This window comes from Pholcus phalangioides, unplaced genomic scaffold, assembly GCF_987345545.1.
Source record: "Pholcus phalangioides strain wild (caught in Gottingen) unplaced genomic scaffold, Ppha-v1.0 ptg000007l_1, whole genome shotgun sequence".
Lineage (NCBI taxonomy): Eukaryota > Metazoa > Arthropoda > Arachnida > Araneae > Pholcidae > Pholcus > Pholcus phalangioides.
This window is the reverse complement of record NW_028301600.1, coordinates 15,286,237-15,311,155: the sequence shown is the minus strand read 5'-3', so window position 1 is coordinate 15,311,155 and position 24,919 is coordinate 15,286,237. Positions and strand designations below refer to the sequence as shown.

The 24,919-nt window shown below is 36.1% G+C and overlaps 1 protein-coding gene across 1 annotated transcript in view; it reads left to right on the top strand.

Moving 5' to 3' along the window:
- Positions 1 to 23,950, top strand: part of LOC149084959 (transcription cofactor vestigial-like protein 2) — a 47,863-nt gene extending 23,913 nt beyond the window's left edge. The window contains exons 2-5 of the mRNA XM_089233871.1: positions 4,113 to 4,395; positions 13,432 to 13,692; positions 13,834 to 14,025; positions 23,514 to 23,950. Of these exons, the coding sequence (XP_089089997.1) occupies positions 4,113 to 4,395; positions 13,432 to 13,692; positions 13,834 to 14,025; positions 23,514 to 23,563 (786 nt within the window). The 3' untranslated portion in view covers positions 23,564 to 23,950. The remainder of the gene's footprint in view (positions 1 to 4,112; positions 4,396 to 13,431; positions 13,693 to 13,833; positions 14,026 to 23,513) is intronic.
- The last annotated feature ends 969 nt before the right edge of the window (positions 23,951 to 24,919 follow it).

Genomic DNA, 24,919 nt, shown 5'->3' with positions numbered 1-24,919 from the left:
AAATTAATGGGTGTAGTCGGGAATCAAAGCGATAGGGGCTCCAAGTCAACTTAAATAGGATTGCATCATGGGCGAATTCAGGGACAAGTGCATGGTCATTCATTTTGTTTCAAACAACATACGTTTCGTGTTATTATTCCGGATGCAACTAGATTCACCGATTTGGGAATTCTCATTGACGAGCGGCTTAGGTTTTCTGAATATTGTTCCGCTGCGGTCATAAAAGCAAATAGAATATTCGGTTTGATTATTAAAATGGTCTCTTTGTCCGGAGTCACGTTTTCGCTTTTTCGATCATTCGTCCTGGACTTTATGCTGCACGGTTTTGCAGACCCTATCTTTAGAAGGATGTAGACTTGTCTGAAGGGGTGCAAAAAGAAGATCCCACAGAGCACTTGCAGGTATGCAAGGCTTGAACTATGAAGAGAGACTTGATTCATTGAATGCTTTCTTTTGCAACGTGGGCGTCGTGGAGGTATAATTTAAGTATTGTCCCCTTGATAATATCAAGGGGATCGATATGATGGACCATGAAATATTGTTTCGTCATCATTCAAATGCTTCGACTCCGGGACCCTAGTTTCGTGTAGTTAGGGAAAATTTTAGTTGTAGTGTCACAAGGAGATTTTCTCCAACGGTGTTGTAAATGCGTGGAAGAGCTTATCTTCTGGTGTCGTGAATTCCCCCATAATAGATACCTTCAAGAGAAAATATGATAAGATGGGTGGAAGTAATCGAGAAGCTATTCGTTTTTAAATGAATGACAACCATTATATTTATGGGCAGATATTTGTTGTGCTTATTTACTTTTTCTGGCTTACTGTTATCTGTATTTAGGCTGGCAACCATATTTTTATGGACTTTTTTCCAATACCACACAATTTACTTTTTTATATTTATTTTTTCTTATATCTTCTTTATTTTTTCCAGCCACATTGTTATTGCGGTGGTTGAGTGATCATAATGACGGACTCGCATCGCGAGGATCCGGGTTCGAACCCCACCGTCACCGCAGTGGTCGGCTGAAGTTGGTTTCCTGTGGTTCCCAATTTCGAGGTGCAAATGCGAGCCTATCTCCCCATTAAAAAGTCTCGCCACAGAGAGCAACAGGTCTACAACGATAAATTATTCAATCATTACGCTTCACTCATAGTTAGAAAAACTGGTGGAAGATGGCAGCACTACACATAACAAGCATTGCACGGAAACAAACTTCACATCAGGTTTCAACACACGGACACGCACATTCCCGTATGTACCAGTTCGTTAGAGGTTCCACAAAGGAATATAGACGAGGTGCATGTGTGGTTTATTAGTAGCCACATTGTTGTCACTTGGCGCACAGTGGTAAGATGCTTGTCTTCCACTATGAAGGTTACAGTCAAAGTTTACGGGTTCGAATCAGAGCAAAGAGCGTCCAAAACAAGTTCTTTACCTACCGACCCTAGGGCGACCACTGATAGATGGCACCTTCATTTCCCACCCACCTCCACTGGTTCGAAATATCCGTATGGCACTATATGACGGGAGTTGGTGTGCGGTAAAGTACCTTGTTGGGCAATTCGCCTATTGTGGTTTCTGATTTTGTATTTGTATCAGAGCTAAGAAAATTGAATAATTTTTTCTATGAAATTTAAATCTCTGAAATTGCTCCTGTCATCTGAAGATGATATCTGATTTTGGACAGTAATTGCCTAGGACACGGAGATGTATCCGTTGAGCAATTATATCTGCTCTCAATCCACGCGCGAGAAGCTATTGCGCAACCTTATATATGATACTCTTCAGTTTCAACTACCTTGACATTTTTTGAGCTTTATTAACGGATAGCAAAGTAACTGGTCAAGGAAACAGATATTTTCCGGATATTTTTGCTGAGGCGAACTCGGAAGAAAAGTCATCACGTCTGCACCGGGATTCGAACCCAGGCCCTCTTTCATACCGGGCAAGCATGCTACCATCTACACCACTGGAGACATGACCCTGCCTTCCTTATTTCACGCACTGTGGCGTGAGAAAAAGCGATCTATCACTCAACCGTCCCACCCGGGGGATATTTCCTGAAGTTGAGAGGCTACTGCCTCTACTTCAGTGCCTCACGCCACAGTGCGTGAAAATAGGAAGGCAAGGTCAAATCTCCAGTGGTGTAGCTGGTAGCATGCTTGCCCGATATGCAAAAGGGCCTGGGTTCGAGTCCCGTTGGATACGTGATGACTTTTCTTCCGAGTTCGCCTCAGCAAAAATATCCGAAAAATAACTGTTTCCTTGATATATCGGCTGAGAAAAAGCCATCTATCTCAGTCAAAATAACTGGTATTTATAGAAAAATTATGATTCTTTTTGTTGGCTGGAAATATACTTGGAATAGAATTTTTCTGGCTGTTAATGCCCTGATTTGAACCTTTGGAAAGAAAAAGTCAGTTGCCTGAAGAAGTCAGTTGCCTGCCTCTGTCTGTTGCCAGAAAGTTTTTGACAAGGACGAATCGGGTGTCGACACCTCTGAATATCCTCTTGTACTTTTGGTGAGTGTTTTAGTGTCTTACTTTTTCTGCATGGGGGCCCCAGATCTTCGACAACCTGCTTATATCTCTTCCTTGAGACAGAGCGGTGGGACATGATCTGGTAAGGAGGAGGTGAGTGTCTTATCGTCCGGTGCTTCCACGACCTTACCCGGTATGCAAGCGGACCAGGGGTCACTTTGGCTTAAGCTGAAAATTTCAATTATCCAATGACTATTGTGTATGAACAACGTTTGTTTGACAAATTAAAACCCAAATGTTAAGATAAAGCCTGATCTTTACGATCGTTTCGGAACACTATGGGTTCCGTTCTCAAAGGATAAAAAAGATAAAAAATTAAATTGGTCATCAAATTAAAAATTTAAAAGAGACCCAAAAATCCATCTATCACGAAGGACGCCATCTAAACATTTAACCCGTTATTTGGCAATGTTGCTCTCAAAAGCAACACGGTTTTCTTATATTGTTGAAGTAAAATCATTCTATATTTTGAGCTCGTTTCGACATTGGTACTTCTAAGCAACTCTTAAACATTCCATTTTTACTTGTGCGATGTTCATGATGTTTCTACAATTACGAGCAGAATGGCTCAAAGGTACACGTAGATCCTATTACTTGACAAGCCAAGCAAGAACGATTTTTGACTTTTGCATTTCGAAGGGAAATACCATGTGCACAGAGGAGAGACTTTGAATTCTTTGATTGTGATAGAATAGTAAATTGGCAAGCAATAAATGACATTTTCGTATTATTCCAGTCTATGTAAATCATATAAATACAGTGTGTTGGTTAAAATGCAACACCCACTATTTCTTTAAATAGTGACACTAAATTTTTCTTTGTCATGAAATGACGTTCAGGGGGTACCGCATTTACTTAATATAACCCCCCCCCCCCCAAAATTTTTCGCTCCTGGATATTTTAATTTTCGCCAATTAAAGGATTGAGTTGGCGACAATCGACAACGAGACAAATTTAATTTTCTTCCTTTTTTCTATCCTTTGAGAACGGAACCCATAGTGTTCCAGCGATAGTTAGGATCAGGTTTTATCTTGTTATTTGGATTTTAATTTGCCGAAAAAACACTGTTCATACAAACAGTTTTTGTTCATCTTGTGGCAAAGTATTTGCTGTTTTTGTGCAGTTCATTGTGTATTGTTAGATGGATCGTGTATCGATTTTTTGACGGTTTTTGTTTTGCGTTTTTCCGTTCAAACAGAGCATGCCAACTTTCGGATAAGAAAAAAAAAGTGCTAAAATACGGTTAACGTTGAAAGCTCGGAAACACACTGATATAAACTATTGTTTCCTTAGAACGTAACTGGTAACAAATGATGTTTCTTCTGAATTCTAACTTTTTTTGTTGTTGCCCACACGCTACTAAGCAGCCATTTCACTTAATTCGTTTCTACTTCTCTTTTCTTATTCCATGACACTTCTTATAGTGAATGAATGGGTAGAAAATTTTTTGTTTTGGTTGTTGTTTCACTCATTTTTATTTCTATTGTTGACATTTATTTGTTGTTTTTTTTTTATATACATATACGTATATATATGATTGTATTTCACGATGGTGTTGTATTGCTGTTTCAGAAATACGCCTCGGCAAAACTGGCGAGCGAGTCGCTGACTTCAGAAGGTTCTCCCGACTGTAACGTCTCCAGTTTGTCTCCGGCCTCGCTTCCAGCCCAAACAAAAGAGGAAAGCACGTCGCAAAAAGAGAAAAGCATGCACTTTGTTTCCTCGAATTGTGTCGTATTCACTTACTATACCGGTGATATTTCAGCAGTTGTTGACGAGCATTTTAGTCGGGCGCTTAGTCAACCAAGTAGCTACAGCCCGGAACCCAGTACAAACAAAAACCTATCTGTCAAAGGTAAGACTTCAATTCGATGCACAACAAAAGCGTGCCAACCAATGCTTTTCTGTTGTTTTTGTTTTTTCAATTAATCGACATCAAAATTAAACGCATAAATTATACATCTAATACATTAAATTTTTTTATTCACGTGTTTATTCACGTCAGTATCTTTCGTATACACTAGATCCTCTATGGTCTAGTGTATGCAGTCAAACTCGATTGTAATAATACCTCGGCTATAACGTAAATAATTGGTAGTCGGGACTGATTCTCATAGATCTCGGTGGTTCTCAAAAGTTTGTCACCTCCGGCTCCTTTGCTCAATTCATGGTTAATCTGCGGCTGTCCAGAATAGTTTGGTAGATATTTTCCCTTATAAAAGAACCACTTCAAAGCATAAATAAGCACACAAATATCTCGAGCTCGCTGCGACGCCTCTGACAAAGGTTGGCGATGCTCCTAGGAGCCACGACGTATAACGTGAGAAACACCGCCTCAACGTATGAAACAAAATTTATCGTAATTGTAAGCGGCAACTGAGATTTTGCGTCGCCAACAATAATGTTAATAAATATTGCTTATAGCGTCAATGAAAAGCAACCACCACGGATATAACGATAAATTTTGTCGTCACTTTTGTTTCTGTTCCAATAACGATTTCCCATGAAATTCCTAAGATTAGAGCTGATCACATCCAAGGAATGTTCTTCTATTTATACCTAACGTTGAATAAAAGATTCATCACATGTTTGACACTCTGACACTTACTTGCTTATGATTGCTATACAAAATATTTTCGTATTTTTCCCCTTATCGACTTTTTCTTTTAAAAATGTTTCGTTTTTTCAACGAAGCTCCCTTCAATTCCTGAATCGGGCATAAAGGTAATTTACATAATTCACAGATTGTGTTATAATAAATATGACTATATAAATATTCATCTCACATATTTACCCACAAGTTTATTTTTTTTTTTTAATACATTTTAAGAGACTTGCTGTATCACTGTATTCCTCGTGAAAGGTTATTTAAAAGCATGTTTGGCAATTTGCCGGCATTTGGCAACATGTTAGGCGATGTCCCGTATCGATTTACCGTATTTTTTTCGATCAAATATGGTCACCCTAATCATAAAAAAACGAATCGCAGTATTTGATTTCATCTGATTATATTTTTCAGCTAACAGGGTTGTGTAATGACACCTCAGTTGTATCGAAAGAATTTTGCGGAATCTTCGATGTTCTTATAACTGAGTTTGACTGCATTTGAATATACAGGGTTAGCAAGAAATAAGTTACCCACTTCAGAGAGCTCTGGAGTGCGTTCTACTGCTCCAAATGAGACATAATATACATTACAGATAATTCAAATGATAGTCTTATCATTTTGCAAATTGGAAAAATAGTACAAAATCAGTTGGTAGATGGTGCTAGAGCACACATACATATTGAGAATACTTACATATATAAAATTTTATATGTAGCTCTAAAGCTTCTCATCATATCCCCCGCCATTTTGCAAAATCTCACTCTAATCGCGCAGAATTCAGCATTTTTAAAGTTTTATAAAAGCACCTTACTAGAATTTTCATATTATCACGGCCTTACATATATCTAGTACTTTGTTTTTTTGCAAATTAAAAAAAATTCATTAAAAAAGCGACTTGAGTGAGTGAGAAAATATCAGGACATATCAATGTAATTGAATAAAAATTGATTCAAAATATATAACGAACACTGTTCAGTTCGTGAAATGAAGCAAAAGATTGAGATTTCATTGACTCAATCTTATTTAAAATTAAATTTCAATTTTGAAATTTTAAAATTCAAATGTTTTAAATTTGATTTTAAATAAGATTGAGTCCATGAAAACTCGTTTTTGCTGCTTTATTTCATGAACTGAACAGTTTCCTTTATTTTGAATAAATTTATATTCAATTACATTGAGGTCATACTATTAATATTTTATAACGCACGAAAAGTGTTAACGACTCATGTGTTTTCTTAATGTTTAAAAATTTGCAAGAAAATAAGTATAGGCCGGGATTACACTATAAAAGTTTGATAAAAGTTCTTTGATATACCTTGAAAAATGCAACCAATAAGCATATCTGGTATATTCGAGCAAATGTAACAAATTGACTTAATAGTTGTTTTTTTCAAGTTGTGTAAAAGATCTTTTACTAAATTTTTATAGTGTAATCCCGATCTCTTGGTATGTTCTACACAATGTAGAACATTGTGTTGGCATAGAGAGCATAGCATATACCATCGAAAATATGTATACCGAATTTGAAATAAATTCAATAATTAAATAATATTTTTGATGATATTCCCCACTAGAACATAGTTTTTGAGGCTTTTTGTGTATGTTAACCCATTAATCCGAGCTCGAACGATCCTGCGGGTGAAATACTTAAACATTCATGTTTTCAAAAATTTCCTGGTCTTAAAGAGTTATGACGCCAAATTATGTATATAAATTCTCTATCCAAGTTATATCTAGTTTATCCAAGTTCAGAATAGATTGGTATTTTAATAATTAGAGATCAGTTTTTTTGGTCGTTAAATGATTAGTTTTAATTGTTTCGCACGTATGAAATTTTTTTGACTAAATATGACTTACAAAAGATACCTCTCAGACTAACGGTTCAGAAATTAGGTATTGGACAATAATACATCCTATATAGTTCTCAGAAACTACCTCTTCAAAACTGCTTTGTTATTATAGTGATTGTCAGTAATTAATGAGCAAGTAATACAAATACAACAGGCAAAGTGCCCAATGAGGTGGCTGAAAAAATTATGCTCATAAAAAATATGGATGTCAAATTTAACCAGAATACAGCAACCCAATATAAAAAGTATATACTGTTTCGCCAAAAAAAAAAAAAAATAATAATTCAATAATTCCGTTGTTAATAATATAACTACTGTATACAAAGTACAGTTTAATCTGCCTAAAAAGCTTGAGAAAAGGCGTAGTTGATTCGAAGTACAGTATATCTTTTTGTATCGATATTTTCGATATTTTGGTTAAATTTCTATCATTTATATTAGCAGCTGTAACTAACAGTAATTTTTGCATTTCTCAAGCAACCCCCCTCGTGGCATCCATCTGATATACCCTTTTTGAGCGGAATGAAAATTTGGTTCCACAGTTCGTAATGGATTAAAAATGTCGATCGGTGATCATCAAAATTATTTCACGGACTTTTCTCCTTTCTCTAATTTACCGATCACAACATTGCGTAAAGTAAACATTGGCGCACACATAACGAGAATGTACATGTATGCAGAAAATTATAGGATCTACACTACGCAAGCCACAAAAGTCACAGAGTGTTTGTTGAGCGTCTCAACACCATCATTCCACTAGAGAGCGGGAGCTACTTCGTATCCGGAAAACAGAACAGCAGTGAAAACAAAAGCGCTTTTTGCTTCGATGCTATAAAAATAGCGAAGTGAATAAACGGGGTTAACTAACCGGGAACCCTGTTACTGGCTAATTGGTGTGTGGGTGAAAAGACTGCGACTAAAATGTTCTCGAAAGAGAGAGAAAAGCATAACTTTCCAAATCTCTTATCTTATCGCATTTGCGACGGCAAATTTTCGCAGCACATGTCGAAAAAACTGTCGCTTGTTTGATAGAATGAAAAAAAAAAAACACCTAGTACTTCTTGAACAACGGACTCTTGCATTCGTACAAAATTTCCAAAATGAATGTCGTTTTGTAAAAATTTTAGATTTGTCGGGATAAAGTAAGTAGAACGGGAGCATTTAATCTACTTGTTCTTCTGGAAAAGACCACCCTCTGGGTTTAAACCTCCGCTGAGTTGGCAACTTCTGTGTGTTCGCCATTCCGACGAACTACTCAGGAAAATATTACAGCAATACCGCGAAATTACACGATAGGTGGGACCGACGACAAGCACGTAAGTCGAATTCGCGAAAGTCTGGGTGCAATTTTGCATACAAATACATTAAATATTGATACACACATCATAATTACAGGTTTCCCGACATATAACTGAAAAATTATCATTAAAAATTTTAAATTACCCCACAAAATATGTACAAACGTCATGTGTAATGCAATATTTGATAACACTTCGGTACATCGAAAGAAGTGAGCTTCTTCTGTTAAGTAGGGATAGATGCCTTCTCCACTTGTTAGAGCCAGGGCCACACTCGTGTCCAGTTTGGGCCCAATACGTTCCAAGGTTGGTCATGGGTGAGTAGTGTGGCCGCTCCACATTGGCAATGATCGTCAAATGTTGAGGGCTGGAAGGAATTGGAAGGCTGGTCAAAGAGAACGACCAGGACTTTCCAGCTCCCCAGCCTACGTCAAAGGAGAGAGAGAGCCGCCTTCCTTCCCGATCTTCCAATCAGTCTGGCCCCATATTGGTCAAAGAATGCCAACAGTCGCAACACGCGTTGGCGTATTAAACTGTTCTGAAACAAAATATTTGTCAAGGAAGGCTGGCCCAGCGTGCAGCCTCTATGCCACTACTGTTTTTCGGGGAAAGGCAAATATTGCAAGCAAATATTTTCGAATGACTATTGAGCCAGGCTTGACACGAGTGTGGCCTGAGATATATGGTAAACTGGCCAAAAGGATGAATTCACATCTACAGACACTCAACACCGTGTCGTGTCAGACACGGCAAACATTCGTTAACATAAAAATGTTTGTTTGCGCAACCACGAAAAGATAGATATGAACAGGGCCGCAACTAGGGGGGAACAGATGGGTTTGGTGCCCTAGAGAGTGGGCACAAATTTCACCCTTTAATCTCTCCTTGAACATTACAAGGGGGTGCCGAAATACGTTCTTGCCCCGGCTGACTAAATATTTAGTTGAGGCCCTGGATATGAACACGTTCATTTGTTTTATGGTAAATAATGTTTGCCGTGTCTGACACGACAAGGCGAGTGTCTGTAGGTGTGAATCCTGCCTAATATGTAGACATGCTATTTTTTTTTTGGAAAAATTGGCCCGTTAAATGCCATACGCTCTGTTACCTATGCACCCTGTATATGTATACAGGGCCGTAACTAGGCAGGTGCAACAGGTGCACCCGCACAGGGTCCACCACAATGGGTAGCTACGCCCCTGTATGTATGTATATATATATATATGTGTGTGTGTGTGTGTGTTATTGCCAAAGCCTGAAGTTGGCCAATTCGCGACGGGGCCAGCGCTGTTGACCCGGCCAATGCGCGAAATTCGGACTTTTGCTGGGTTTGGCTGACCCTATATATCGATCCCTATGCATCCCTATATTGGTCTCTATGATTCGGGTCATTGACACGTTGGCGCATTTTTTTTGTGATAATTATGGCCATTTATAATTAGCCATAGTTAACCATAATGATTAAGGTTAGCTATGGCAACTTTAACTATCAAAGGAATCTGAGTATCGATATCTTAGTGATCCATATATAATTGGATCGATATATAGGGGTCGGCTAAAGCCCGTCGAAAGCCGGAATTTCGGAAATTGGCCGGGTCAACTCTAGTCACGCTTTTTCTCACCATATTTAAATCAGCAGATTTATGTATTCAAATCGGAAAATTTTTATACACAGTCCTCTGTGGACTCTTTCAACCAACTTTCATAGCTCCCTTTCCTTTTGATTTTCACCCATACCCCCCTCCACTCAGAATAATAATTAAATTAGGGCTCGGAATCGATTAAAGTTTTTAACTGGCTAATCAAATAATTTTAATCGATTTTATGACCGATTAATCGAATTTTAATCGAATATTTTCAAATGCTATCCATTCATAGCAAACGTAGTGTTGGTAAGTAGCCACTGTGGTGGTCGAGTGGTCATAGTGACGGACTCGCATAGCGAGGACCCCACCGTCGCCACAGCGGTGGTCGGCGGAAGTTTGTTTGCTGTGGTTTTCAATTTCAGTGTTAGAAATGTATTTATTCACGTTAAAATGTGTCGCCACAGAAAGCAATAGGCCTACAACGATACAATAACTCAATCATTACACTTCACTCATAATCAGAAAAACTGATAGCAGATAGCACTACACATAAAAAGCGTTACACAGGAACAAACTTCACGTCAGGTTCACTACACACACATTCCAACATGTACCAATTCGTTAGAAGTGCCACAGAGGTATGTGGACGAGGTGCATGTATGGTTTAGTAGTAGTGTCGGTAACTATATAATAAATATGCATATTAACTATGTGTGCTATAATAATATGTTCTATTCATTTTATTCCACTGAATGAATGTAAACAAATATAGGAATGATATCACTTTAAGCTATTTAATATCGTCTCCCTTTGTCAGAAACATGAATTTGCAAATTCCTAGAACTTGAAAATCACGACTATTGAATGTTTTTACTATACCCATGTAGTAGGCTTACTACATTACGCCAATGCCCATGTAGTCTATGAAAGTTGTTCTAAAATTTTTTATATATGGGAGCGGGATACTGATTTGCATTTCTGGTAAAAATTAGATACCAAAATAAGTGATCCAACCAGCTGATAAACTCAAAAGGGAAAATTTTCACATTCTGTCATAAGAGGTACGATATGTACTGAACATGCTAGTGATATCCCAGAATTTCCCAACTTGCATAGTCAGGTGCTTTTTTTTTTAATCAGTAATTTTAGAAATCAACACTAGTTATAGTTGAATCGACTTGCAGGAAAAATTTGTGACCAAAATATTGATTCAAATACTTTTAAATACTTCACTTATCTGAAATGTCACGTATATAGGAACATAATTTAAGATATTTAATCGGTTTAGTCAAATCAAGTTAAATTATAAACTTTTAATTGGATTTATTATAAACTTTTATTTCGGATTAGTCGAGTCGATTAACTTAACTAAAATTTTAATCTTAAATTTTAATTAACCTCGATTAACTGAAGTTATAGGTTAACCGACCCGATTAATCAATTACGCGGACCAGCCCTAAATTAAAAATGAATGGTTAAATAATATATTTAAAAATATTTCTGCTAGAGCGTAGTTTTTGAGGTTAATTTAATCATGTTAAAAGAGATCTTCTTAAATAATTGATTTTATATTTTCGATTCAACAAGTATTTAAAACGAATAAAACTAGCGAACAGTTTTGAAATTGAAAACCCTAAATCACGCCACACACAAGAGAGATGGTAGAGATGTTTAAGAAGAGTAACTGTTTCTTTATTTGTGCAAAGTCGCGTTCGGGGCTTCTATTGTTACGTTATTGACTGCAAGAACATTCACGGAAGAAACACGGCATCTGTTTCTTATTCGAGGCAGCTTAAATTAGGGCATCCTCGGGAATGTGAAGGGGGAACGCATTCGACTAGAGAATATTTTGCTCAGAAACGTAATCTCCAGGTATCGAGACTAAGATCGCTTTGTTAACGTACGGTGACGATGAAGGATATAGTCCATTGCGGTACTCACTACTGTACTGGGTGAGTTTGGGTTGAGTCGGGGTAAGCTAAAGTTGGTTGCAAGAGTGTATATGTATTCTTGCTACCCCTACTGATTGCACCCTCAAGAGAACCCCAGTCCGAGAGTATGACAGATAGTTCAGGTCCCTCTCTCCTTTGTTTTCTGCATTGTCTTCTGTTTGTCTGATAAATATGTTCTCGGGTTTTCTCCTGAACCACGAACTATTTAGTTGTAAGAGAGAGAGAGGAAAAAAAATGGGATAGTAGATTCTCTGGCTTAGTTCGTCAATTATCTGTTTAAGTTTTGGTTATTCTTGTGGGTAGAACAACCGCCCCCGTAAGTCCCTCTGTTAATGAGTGTTCGCTCTGAGAAGTAAGACAATATCTTCTTTTCCCGAATCTTTTTTGTTTCTGGAAACTATATTGTTTTAAACCATTGTTATATTTATAAAGCTACTTTCATCAAGATTGTTCTACCGTGCACTCTCCAAGAGCACAAACCAGCTACTACATTAGTAAGATATTTTTACGAGATAACCATACAAGATTCGTAATTTTTTAAGTACAACAAGCTGGACATAAAGCTAAAAAAATTAAGGCATAATTAGTCTATTGTTCACGATTTCGAGACTATATGCTAAGAATCATCAATCAAACCCAAAAATGCTTGAAACTATCATCAGATTTTGAGTTTTATTTTGGACGTTTTTTTCGAAAGTAATGGAGGAAATCAAACATATGACAATTGAGCTTTAAATACTACAATAGTGTTTGAAAATTTGTTTGACATGATTTTGTGATTATTTATTCGAAATGAATTATTAGTCAGAAATCAACACACACGCATAGCGCGGAATGAAATACCAACACACAATGATCTAAATAATTAGTGAATAAATATAAATTTTGGAATTTTTTAAATTCCAGGTGAGCAACACAACGCGGTGTATCGTAATACTTATTACCGTAAATTCTGAATTGATAGTGTTTGAATCACTATATAGTTTTCTTATGGACCTCCATGAGTAATCGTTTTTTTGCATTATATTATAGAAATGATTAACGTATTTTAATTGATGTCAATCTCCAGTCATGAATCAATGTTTATATACACTACCATCATGGCTATTAAAATACCGTATCTCTCAATTTCGAATTTGCATGAGTATAAATTTTCATTTTTATGTGATGCTACAATCTCAACTGGCGGAATTTCAAAATGTGAACTTTATACTACGTTCTAGCTTCTTCACACTTAAGCCAAAACTGACTGTTAAATTTTTTTTGATTGATTTGCGTTTATTGTATGCCAAAATGCCCGTTAAAAATAATTTTTTTAATTAATCAATTAATTCATAAATTAATTAATTTGAGTTGATATCTTTACTAAGACTATTTGAGTTAGGTACACGTATGTGTACCTCATGTCTTATCTTGAAAAAAGAATCATTAAAAATGACGTACACATGTGTATACCTCCGGAGCGAAGGGGTTATAGATATTCCTGTAATAAAATGTAATATGACAGAATGAAATCTTCTTGAATTTATGTTGAAACATCTTTCATGTACGACGATGAAAAAATTAAATGATGTAACTTTTCTTTTCTCTTTCTCAGACGCGCCTCCAATGTCACAAAGAAATTTTCCACCTTCTTTCTGGAATTCCAACTATCAGCCTGCGTCTTCAGGCCTTAGTGCTCTCGGTTCGATGGCCAACCCAACACATAACGAAGTTGCATATCCACCAGAAGCATACCATACAGGCGCTTTACACTCAATTCATCAAGGTGACCCTTGGCATTACACTCTTTCATCTCATGCGCAAGCAACGGGGCACTATACGCACAGGCCATCAGTTCACGAACTGTCTTATTCAGGTAAGCATTCTCAAATTAAATCACGCCTCTAGAATGACGATCTATTGATTAAAGATTTAGAATATATACTGTGAATTAAAACATGTAAAAGAAATAGATGAGTTTTGTAACCTTTTGAATTTAAATTTCTTTCCTCTGAAGGTATGTCTAGTAGTAGGTTCAGTCCACAATATGGATCGTTACTACTGCAACCATCAGTTCGAACAGCGAGAATGCCTCCATGTAGTGCACTTGACAAAGGAGACACATGGGCGACCTCGAGGTATCACGATTCTTTGGGACACGTCGATGCAAATTACGGGCCAACTTACAGTGCTATGAGTGCAATTCCAGGTATATAGAAAGTATCAATAATTTTTATATAACAAGTTAAACGTAATTATATTTTAGAATATATATATTTTGCATTCCAGCTAATATTTTATAAAGTGCATATATATTGGTGATTTTTCACAAATTTTCAAAAATTAACATCTCGGTTAGAGGTTATGCATCTAGTTTGCTCTCTAGATTAGAAGACATCCACGTGGAAATATAGCATTATGAATTTCACGAGCCTTGATTTTAACGGATATTCTAAGATTTCTCGACCAAACATTAAATAATTGTATTATTCACTAACAGTTTTCTTGGAAAGTTAGGTTTTTTTTCCTCTCTTTGGATTAGTTTTCCTCGGATTAACTCTATACTAGAGAAAACATCACTTGGCAATCAAGAGCTGACGTTCGTGAATCCTAGCGAATATCCTGGGCATAAATTAAGAAGCTGATAGTACCGCAATTAGCTTTGCTGTAGGCTATGATCATACTTGAGTGAATAAAATTACCGTGGTATGAAACAAAATAAGCTTCAATCAAAGATTCGGTCGATAAACACAGGTCTGTAATCTTGTGAACAGAAATTTTTAGACTGAGGAATATAAATTTAGTGGAACATAAATCAATGATTGTTGCATCTGCGTGATGGCTGTCTTGTAGTTAGCGTATCAAATTTTGGTTACATTATGGATAGGACTGATGATTTGATTGTCTCGCCTTCAGCATGGAAGCTCTTCAAGAACTATGTTCAGATTAATCTTTAATACATTTTTATCATTAAATATGAATTTAGTGGTTTAAAAAATTGATTCACTTCAATAGAGAGAAGTTTTGACACACATATACGTTCGGATTAAATTATTTTTACTAGAAATGTGGGTGGATTAATTCGATTAGAACAATTTAAAGAGTGTGTATATTCATATTCCTTCTATACTTTATAAATAAACATTAAAATATTTTGACGTGTAAAAAAAATTAACCCTTCCATTTTGTTAATTTTTGTTCCCTCTCCTTCTCTTTCAATGAAATATATTTTCCTCACGTAAAGAACCACCTCTTAAAGTTTTTTTTCTCGGCCAATGTTGTTTTCTCTTCCTTTGCAGCATAACAACCAGAAAAATCTGTTTCCTAGTATGATACGGGATGAGAAAACAACATCATCTCTTGAAACTGAACTTTATTGTATGGTGTTACGGTAAAAGCCCGAAGACTGGATAAAACCTAGGATTTACCAATAAGACCTAGGTCTTATCAAGGAGAGCTGGTAAAAGCCCGAATTACGCTTGTAAACGTTTTAATTTCGGACTTTCTCACCAAATCAAACACTCTTTTAAATGAATCAATTAACCTTCAGTTATTGTCATTTAGTAATTGATCACTATACAAATTATAATTATTTATTAATTATAATTAACAATTAAAAAATGAATTAACTAACTCACGTGAACTTATTAATTGCATGGTAATTAATAAAAATTAATTAATTTACTCCGAACAATAAAAGTCCGTTTTCAATGAATCAAAAGTAAACTTTTGTTTTATCATGCCCCAACATAATTATTAAATAAATAATTTAATCAACTAAACTGGAAATAAAGGCTATGGCTATTGGTGGTCGCCTCAAGTTCGTTAGGGAAAATGTCTTACCTATATCCTCCCTCGGGTTCGAATCCAGGACTGTGACAGCAACCGTCACGGTGGTAGACGAGCATCTTACTACCACGCCACCAGGCCCCCCGCATCCTGGAGCAGGGCTCTTAGGCTGTGATCTCATGCGGGGGCCCGGGAAGTCTGACCGGGCCCCTCCGTAGTTAATTTATAGCGTGAAAAAGCACAAAATGATAGGAGTTGTCCCGGACCCCAGGGCCAGAGCCCTATCAGCCCTGCCCTCATGGGGGCCATGGCGCAGACATACACATATATCCGATTGTTTCTCATATATGTCTTTCATACTTTCATTTACAACATAGGAATAAATAAATAAATGAAAAAAAGGAGAAAAAACAATAAAGAAGCGAACAGATACGGAATTACTTTCGCCCATTTTGGACTGCCGCTACATTTGCTCAACGATTTGTTAAAAAAATTTTCAATTAATTTCCATAACCTTTTTTTGTATGAAATTAACATTTTTGGAAATTAAAAAGTCTAATGAAAGAGAGAGTGTCATAGTATTTTTTAAAATTTGTTTAAAAAAAAACTTAATTTTTTATGATTTCTCAAAAATGAAATTTTTGCAAATTTCATCCTTATCTTCGATCTGGAAATTTTTTTCCCATGACCATGAACAGAAATAATTTCTTTTTAAATAGAAAAAAATAGTTTTTCTTAAATTTCTTCTGTCACGAGATTTTCCGAAAAAAAAAAACCATAATCACCAATTATTTTATTTAAACGAACTTAGTTAATTTATATCAATTAAAAATCTAATTAATTGAAATTTGCTTTAACTACTAAGGAAAACAAGCTAAATTAATATCCAATTCTTTTTATATTCTCTAATATATAATGTATATTACTTAAGTAACCATTTATCATGTACAAAAAAAATTGCGCAATTTGGTCATGAATCGGAGCAGCAATCAAAAATGGGTTAAGGGAGGCTGTAATGTCTCCACTTAGCACATAATGCTACTAATACATGTTATATGGAGAGGAAAGTTATCTCTGGTGTATAGGTTAGCGAGCTTGCACGGACGAGGTTCGATTCCCGGAAGTGATTACTGACTTTTCTTTCCAAAGATCCGTATCGGTAAAACAACCAGAAAAATCCATTTCCTAGTAATTATATTACGGGGCGCGAAAACAACTTCTCTCACTACCTTCTTTTTAGTATTCCAAAACAAAAATTCTACTCCTGGGTAAGTATTTTAGTGCAAACGAGAGAGAGACACACATTTTTATGTCAATTAGTTGATTTTTTTAAATTAATTTTTGAAATGAGTCACGAACTTTCCGCCCATCGTTTCTACCAAAGAGCGTCATTTTAAAATATGGCTTCCATACGGAAGTTCTATGCCGAGATCCACAAAACGGCGTTCCAACAAAGTAAGTCATTTTGAACTGTTGAAGAGCAGTTTATTGTGTCATGAAAGAGAACTGTCAAATGAAATGGCGGTGAAGAATATATCTCTCCGTGTTCCTTTCTCTCTTTCAAATCATATAAAGCATTTCCAAGGAGGAACTCTTCATTACGAATCGAGAATTTTAAACGCCCCTATCGAAAATAAATAGGCTTTTTGTTTTGGTTGCGCTGCACTCGCAAGAATGGAATTCAACTTTAAAATAGCCACGCTTCACCGCTCTTTTCCGAAATACCAGAGGGCTGAACGGCAAAGAATTTAATTTACCTCAGCCACCTCTCTAAGGTTGCTGCATCTAATGCGACCGGCGTTGGCGATCACTTCACAAAATGGCGAATATCATGGGAAAATATTTTGTGTGAATTCGGTGTGTTTTTCATCAATCTGAGAAGACGCATGCCAGGATTAGTTTTTTTTGTTATTATACAAACCGAATATTTATTTATGTATCATTGTTTATATAGCCGAGTTTTTGATTAAAATATTATTTAATTAATTTTAACTCAATTTTTCTTTCAAGATTTTTTTTACACTTTTAACCCTCTATGGTTTACCCTCCGTAAAAACGTATTGGAATTGTTTTTAACAAATAGGGATGTAAATGGGTGCTGTTAGCATTAAGTGTAAAATTACAGTTTTCCTTTATTTTACTGTTATCTATAAACTAATAAAATCTTGCTTACAGAATTGAATAGTTTGTACCTTGAATTTCATTTCCAATTCCTTCAATTTGGTTTGATTTTATGAATTTCTAAACCCCTTAAAATTTCAGAAGCTTTCAAAAAATGACACCTACAAGAATTCAATTCTTTCTAGCTTAAAAGCATTGTACTCATAGAGGCGTATTTTTTACTGCAATGCAGTGCCGTAACTAGAATTTTTGCCGCAGCTACAACGTTAAAATTCGATAATTTTATAACGGTATTTTTTTCCACCTAAAAAACTGCTGCTTCCAAATTTTTCCACCCGGGGCAGTTGCCCCCCCCCCCTCTAGTTCCGGCTCTGCTGCAATGACACCAAAAGATGTTCTTTCGAAAATACGAAAAAAGAGAAAAGAAATAGGTATATGATGGGTTTTTTAACATGTATATTCAAATAAAAACGGGAGTCATATATTTATATGCTATTTCTGATATCAGAAAGAAACTTGTGCATAGCGAAAGCAGCAAAAAATCGTGGTAGGTGGTGTCATAGACACGGTCACACGTTTTGACGTGAATACGTTTTTTGTTCCTTGAATCGCGTGGCAGGTACTGACATAATTTCATTATGACACACAAAGCCGATGATAATTAATTTCATTAATTATCATCGGCTTTGTGTTTGGAACTGCTCGAGATATAGTGGAAAACAATTTGTTACGAATCAGGGCAGCGGGCCTGGTGCCCAGAGGAGAAGAGATACTAAAACCAAAGAGTGATATCATTTTATTTGTACGTGCAATGTGAATCTGACGATACCATTGCTTTTGACTTGCGTTGGGTACTTCTTCAGACATGAGCGCTTATTTTAAAAAGTTTCGTCACGCAACTTTTTTCGAATGTAATTTTTGGAATTTATTTTACGTTTCAGAAACAGGCGAAACAAAAGAATGATTTCAAGTTTTTAAAGTTTTAAGGTTTTACGTGATTTTTTCTCTGCGCTGTTATTTGGATCTTATGTAGCTCCGCGGATAAAAACGAGAAGATGAAAGAAAGATGACTTTTATGAGTGAAAAAAATGTTTCCTTCTGTTCGTAGGGTTACTTTAGAAATCACAACTTCCAGAGGAAGGATTCTAATATGTATTTCTTATAGCACTGCTGTCGAATAATATGCTGAGAACGGATAGGGGGCGGGCGGGGGGGGGCGTTAAATCTCTAGAACTTAATGTACAAAGTACAAAACTTTACATAAGAACTGAGAGTAAAATTATTTAAAAAAATCAAGGAGTATAGATTGCAGGAAATTTTTTTTAAATGTCTTCCCTTAGAATGACATGCAATGGTCTCATCATTCAATCCACTTTTGAAAGAAAGTAAAGAATCAAGCAGACTTTTTCTAGAAACTGCCTCAGTAAAACCTGCATAGCTGAAATAACGTGAGCCCTCTTTGTTAAATTTTCTGTCACGAAGCTAATCCTTCAACATCGGATACAGCCAGAAATCGCGTGGTGTGAGATCAGGCTGTAAGGGGATTATGGTATGATTTTAATATCGCATTTACTGAGAGATGTTGAACAGAAGTAGAGTGACATGCGGGTAGATGTTATGATGTTGCGTCTAATTTTCCATCAGTTCACGAGCTTTCTCGATACAATATGTGTTGTCGTAAGCTTTTCAAAATTGAAACACAATATGTAAAAGCAATATTAAAATCACGTCATAACTCCCCACTTTACAGTCTGGATCCGCGATTTCTGGCTATTTTGATGTTGAAGGAGAAGAGCTCCTTGGTAGAAAATTTAATGAGAATGCATACGTTATTTCAGATCAGCAGGGTCCGTTGAAGCACCTTCCCAAAAAAAAGCTTTCTTTATTTGCTTTGAAAAATAGATTGAACAATGGGATCATTGCATATCATTCTAAGGGGAAGATATTTGAAAAAAAATATTTTTTTTTTTGCTGCAGCAATATTTCTTGATTTTTTTTATGATTTCACTCTTAGTTGTTATGGAACGCACTATGTACATCAAGTTCTAGAGAAGTAACGTCATTTGCCTGTTTTTTGCATATTACAGTATTACTTCGGCAGCAGTGGTAGAAGAAATGCATATTAGAACCCTTCCTCTTCCAAGTTGCGATTTCTAAAGTAACCCTATACGAACACAGAAGGAAACATTTTTTTTCACTCACTAAGTAATTTTTTTCCTTTTCTCTTTTCTCTGTCTGCAGAGCTAAGTAAGATCTAAATAACAGCACGGAGAAAGACAGCACTTGAAAACTTTAAAAGTAAAAACCTTCGTGAGAGAAAAAGGCTTTCTCTACTTGCTTTGGAAAGCGGATAAAACGATGGGATCATTGCATATCATCTGAGGGAAGACATTTTGAAAAAGAATAAATTATTTTTTGCTGTGCCTATATTTTCTTGATTTTGTATGAATTTACACTAGGTTCTTATGGAATGCACCTAGTCCTCAAAATAAAAATGGTCAAAAAAAGAGGTTTATTGTTTAGAATTTCCGGGATGACTTCATAATTAGACTCCCTTTCATTAACCATTACGAAGGTGAAATAGAAACATTTTAAGCACAACATTCTCAAAAATTCTAAACCCCTAACTCTAATTAAATATGATTTTGGGAAAATGATGGGGATGAACCCTTCTTACATATATCTATATACGATAATTTTTTCAGAAATAGATCTGGCAGGAAAGGGGCTGGAGTCTTAATTTACGTGAAATCGAATTTGCAGGCTAGAAAGTGTAACGTACAGGGTAATGATACTGAAACTACTTGGGCTGAGCTTGAAAAAAAGGCGTCCTAAGCTTATTGTAAAGGTTTCTTATAATCCACCGAAGGATTATAAGAAACCCCTATTATAGCCTAAACCCCTACAGGGATCCAAACTACATCGCTAAATTTCATGATGAAATTTCCTATATGTGTAAGCATAAGAGGATTGTTGTGTTAGGAGATTTCGACTATCCAGGTATCGATTGGGAGAACCTTTCAGCTGGAGATCAATATGAGACTTTCTAAATTGGAGCTCGATGATTTTTTGTATCAGCAGGCATCAGAAGCCGCTAGGGGTACTGCTATTTTGGATTTAGTTCTCATAACTTCCGAGGATCTTGTTGAACATGTATCGGTAGGGGACGAGTTTCCTTTTAGTGATCATTGAGTTGTTAGTTTTCTCTGTAATTTTTTTCCGGGTAAAGCTGATAACAGAAGAATGGTTACTTACTTTTGAAGAACCAACTTTGATTTTTTGAAAGAAAGGATAGCGGGAATTTTCAAAAACCGGTTGTAATCAGTTGAACGGTAAGTCAATGGGAAGGATTTAGTACGAAGCTGTCCTCGGTTTTTCACGGCGCCATACCATTTGTTCGTAAAAAGCGCGTTTGTAGATCGCGCCTCCTCTTGATCACGGATAGCGTGTGGAATCTTAATCTTGAGAAGAAAAGAGCATCAAAAGCTATCATCGTTTACTGATAAAAGAAGGGCATTGAAGAAATGGATAAGGGATAGTAAAAAGAAAGTTGAATCTAGATTGTCAGATAACATTGGCACTGAACAAAAATAATTTTTTCAGGCACGTAGGTAATGGATGTGAGGGGACAGTTGGACCCCCTCTTATTACATCGATCTAGGGTAGAGAGCAATGTAGGCATGTGTAGTGCTTTCAATGACTTTTGTGACTTTTCTTTTTCACGTCGATTTTTAATTGGGAGGATGATATTTAAAGTAAGAGGAGATAAAGCCCTCCACGATATGTTGTTTATCTTGATTTCCAGAAGGCATTCGATCGGGTCCAACTTGGCGCTCCAACTCTTGAAGCGATCACATGAGATTGGGATTAGGGGGGGTATATAACTTGTTGAATTGGATATAATTGTAATTAAGAGATAGGTCACTACGGGTCATAGTGAACGGGGTATTTTCTGATTGCACAGGTGTGTAGAGTGAAGTCCCGCAAGAAAGTGTGTCCTTGGGCCCATACATTTTCACTTTTTATCGATAAACTCGATCAAAGTACCAAAGGGTTTGTTAGCAAATTCACGGATGACGTAAATCTTTTATTTTGTTTCAAACCGAGCACTACTCAGGTCTATCACCATCGTTGGGCGATTTACTACCTAGTGAGTTGTTCCGGAAGTGTAAGTGTGTGTGTACCTAAGTGTGAGTGCGTATGTAGTGTTGTGTTTGATTTTTCAGTGCCGCCATCTATATTTCAGAAGTGAAGTGAGTGATGTTTTATGATTGAATTACATTTGTACTGTTTGTAGGTCTGTTGCTCTGTGGCGAGAATTTTTAAAGGGGAGATGAGGATGACGTAAAGCTAATGGAGGTTGTCCAGATGAACTTGAATATGATTGTAGTATGGGCTAACAAGTGGAGCATGACCTTTAGTGATGATAAGTGCATGGTTGCTCATTTTGGTTCGAACAGCCCACGTTTCATTTACGAGTTGAATGGTGTCACTATCCCGGATGCAACTAGGGTCACCGATTTGGGAATTCTCATTGACGAGCGGCTTAGGTTTTCTGAATATTGTTCAGCAGTAGTCAAAAAAGCGGATATCGAATGCTCGGTTTCATTTTCAAACAAAGTCTCTTCATTGTTCTCCTAACGACATTCTTTTGCTTTTCAGAGGCTTAGTTTGTCCTGGAATGGAGTATGCTGTAAGGTTTTTGAGAACATACTTACAGAGGGACATAGACTTGGTTGAGCGAGTACAGAGAGGACCTACGCGTGCTCTTGTTGGCACACAAGGCATGAGCTATGAAGAAAGACTTGATTTCTTCAATATGTTTACAATGAAGATACGCAGGTGTCGGGGGAATATGATCGAAGTGTCTAAAATTTTCAACAGGATTGATAGGATGGACCATTAGTTGACATCGTCAATCAACTGCTTCGACAAGGGGACACCATTAACGTTTTGTAAGGGACAATTCGAGGTTGTGGTGTCGCAGGGTGTTTTTCTTTAATAGGGTTGTCAATAAATGAAATATATTACCTCCGGGAGTCTTGAATTCTAAACAAAATTGACGCGTTTCAAAAGAAGTACGATAAACATATTGGGATAAATCGAGAAGCTATTCATACTTCGATAAGATAACCATAATCTATGGGAAATGTATTATATAGTATTAATTATTAGTTTTTCTTTCGTGATATATGCTTTTATATTGCATTACTTAATTTTGGTTATATTTGACATCCATATTTTTCATGGGCATGTTTTTTCAGCCATCTCGTCGGGCATTTTGCCTGCTCTGTTTGTATTTGTATTCGTATAAATGACGAAAACATTCTAAGTGTGAACGTTATAAGCGAAATTTTTATGAATCCTCAGATCATTTACATAAAAATATTGGCTTCTAGCGCTCAAGCTTCTGAAGTGCTTGGATTTACTGAAATATTGGTGCTTTATATATGACAATATCAATAATAATCTAACAATATGAAGCTGAAATATTTACTAAATATATCACTTTCCCTGACTTTTGCCTTAAAAAACATGAAATGTATATTTGACTTTGTGGAATCTCGACTAAGCAACACATATGTCAATTCATTAGCGAATTGAGTTGTCATGACCGTTGTAAATATAATAAATGGATTCAATGGTATGAAGAATCTAGATGGGTTAAGAAAAAATTGCACTAAACAGACATTAAAATTTAAGAAATGTTGTAACATATTGTAACTACGGCTAAACGGCCAAACTATCAGAGTTTCCACAGTAATGTAATTTTTTTCATTATTGTAGGTTTGGAAAGTCAAGTGCAAGAGCCAAGTAAAGATCTATATTGGTTTTAAATTGCATTTTTTCTGGAAAAAACCGCCTTTTTTTTATAGCAACTGAAAGCGAAAAAGAGTGCGAGAAGCCATTTTTAATGTACTCAGAAAAGCAAAACCATACAATGCATGTTGAAAGCGTTTTTTCCTTGAAGTGAAAAAAAAAAATTCTGTTTGATTCCCAAATGTACAAAGTTAGTGAGATATCTCATCTTATATTCATTCAAGCTTCGATCGATATTGTTGTGAGTCCGAAATATATTATCTAACATCTCTCGGTGAAGTACTGATTATTCAGAATGCGAAGAAATGTTTGCTGGATTCGTAAATGTTACATGTTAAATTGTTCGGCGCACGCTTTTGTACATTTTTCGTTCGACTTGTAAATAAACACATTTATGATGTCACGATGCAAATTACTCTTACGTGTATGAATTAGAGAAGAAAGAGAGAGAATACAACAAAAAATCTTTTTTCTTATTTTACTCGTTCTTCAAATTCATTCATGTATCAAAGATTTTTTTTCATGACAAATGAGGAGTTCATTTTCAAAAGGGAACATTTTCACTTTTTTTTTTATAATATACCTTTTCAACGGTTTCTGAACCTTTGGGATGAGCTCTGTTGGATTATGAAACAGGGACTATTTAAACGGAATAATTTTTGGTCGAAAATAAAATGTAAAGTGGGTCGTTTCTACCAGAGGGAACATATTCACCGTGTTCATTCACTTCGGTATTTTTCATTCAAAAGGGAACATAACAAAAAAAGCGGTTTTCCTATTAGTGTTAAAAGATTTTCTTTTCAAAACGTTACATTTTTTAGAATCACTTTTAAAGTCATATTCTACAGTAGAATCTCTCGATAACGGACACCCACCCATGGGACTGAAAATTTTGTCCGCTAACGGGAGTGTCCGTTATGGGAGGTTTGATTATAGAGTGATCGTGTTTTTTATGCTATACACGAGAGAGAGAGAGAGAGAAGTAAGGGTACTTTATATTTGGCTAGGTGAAACCTTTTGGAATCAACGGATGACGTAGAAATTTCCAAGTTTTCAGATTTAACCAGCTCCAATTTCAATCAAAAGCTAACATTTCCACTAATTTTCATTCAAAATGGAACATTTGCACTAATTTTTTTTCAAAACGGAACATTTCCAAAATTTGGATGCAGATAACTCCCTTTAATATTGATCAAGAAACATAATGCACTTCCTTATGCTACCTGTTGGGCTATTTTATACTTTTGCAAAGCAGTCCATTCCGGAGAAAAAGGGTTTTTTACTCCTACTGTATATTTAGCAAGAGTGGAAATGTTCCCTTTTGAAAACAAGCTCCTCAAACGGTCAACGAAACATCATGCTCATAGAAAATG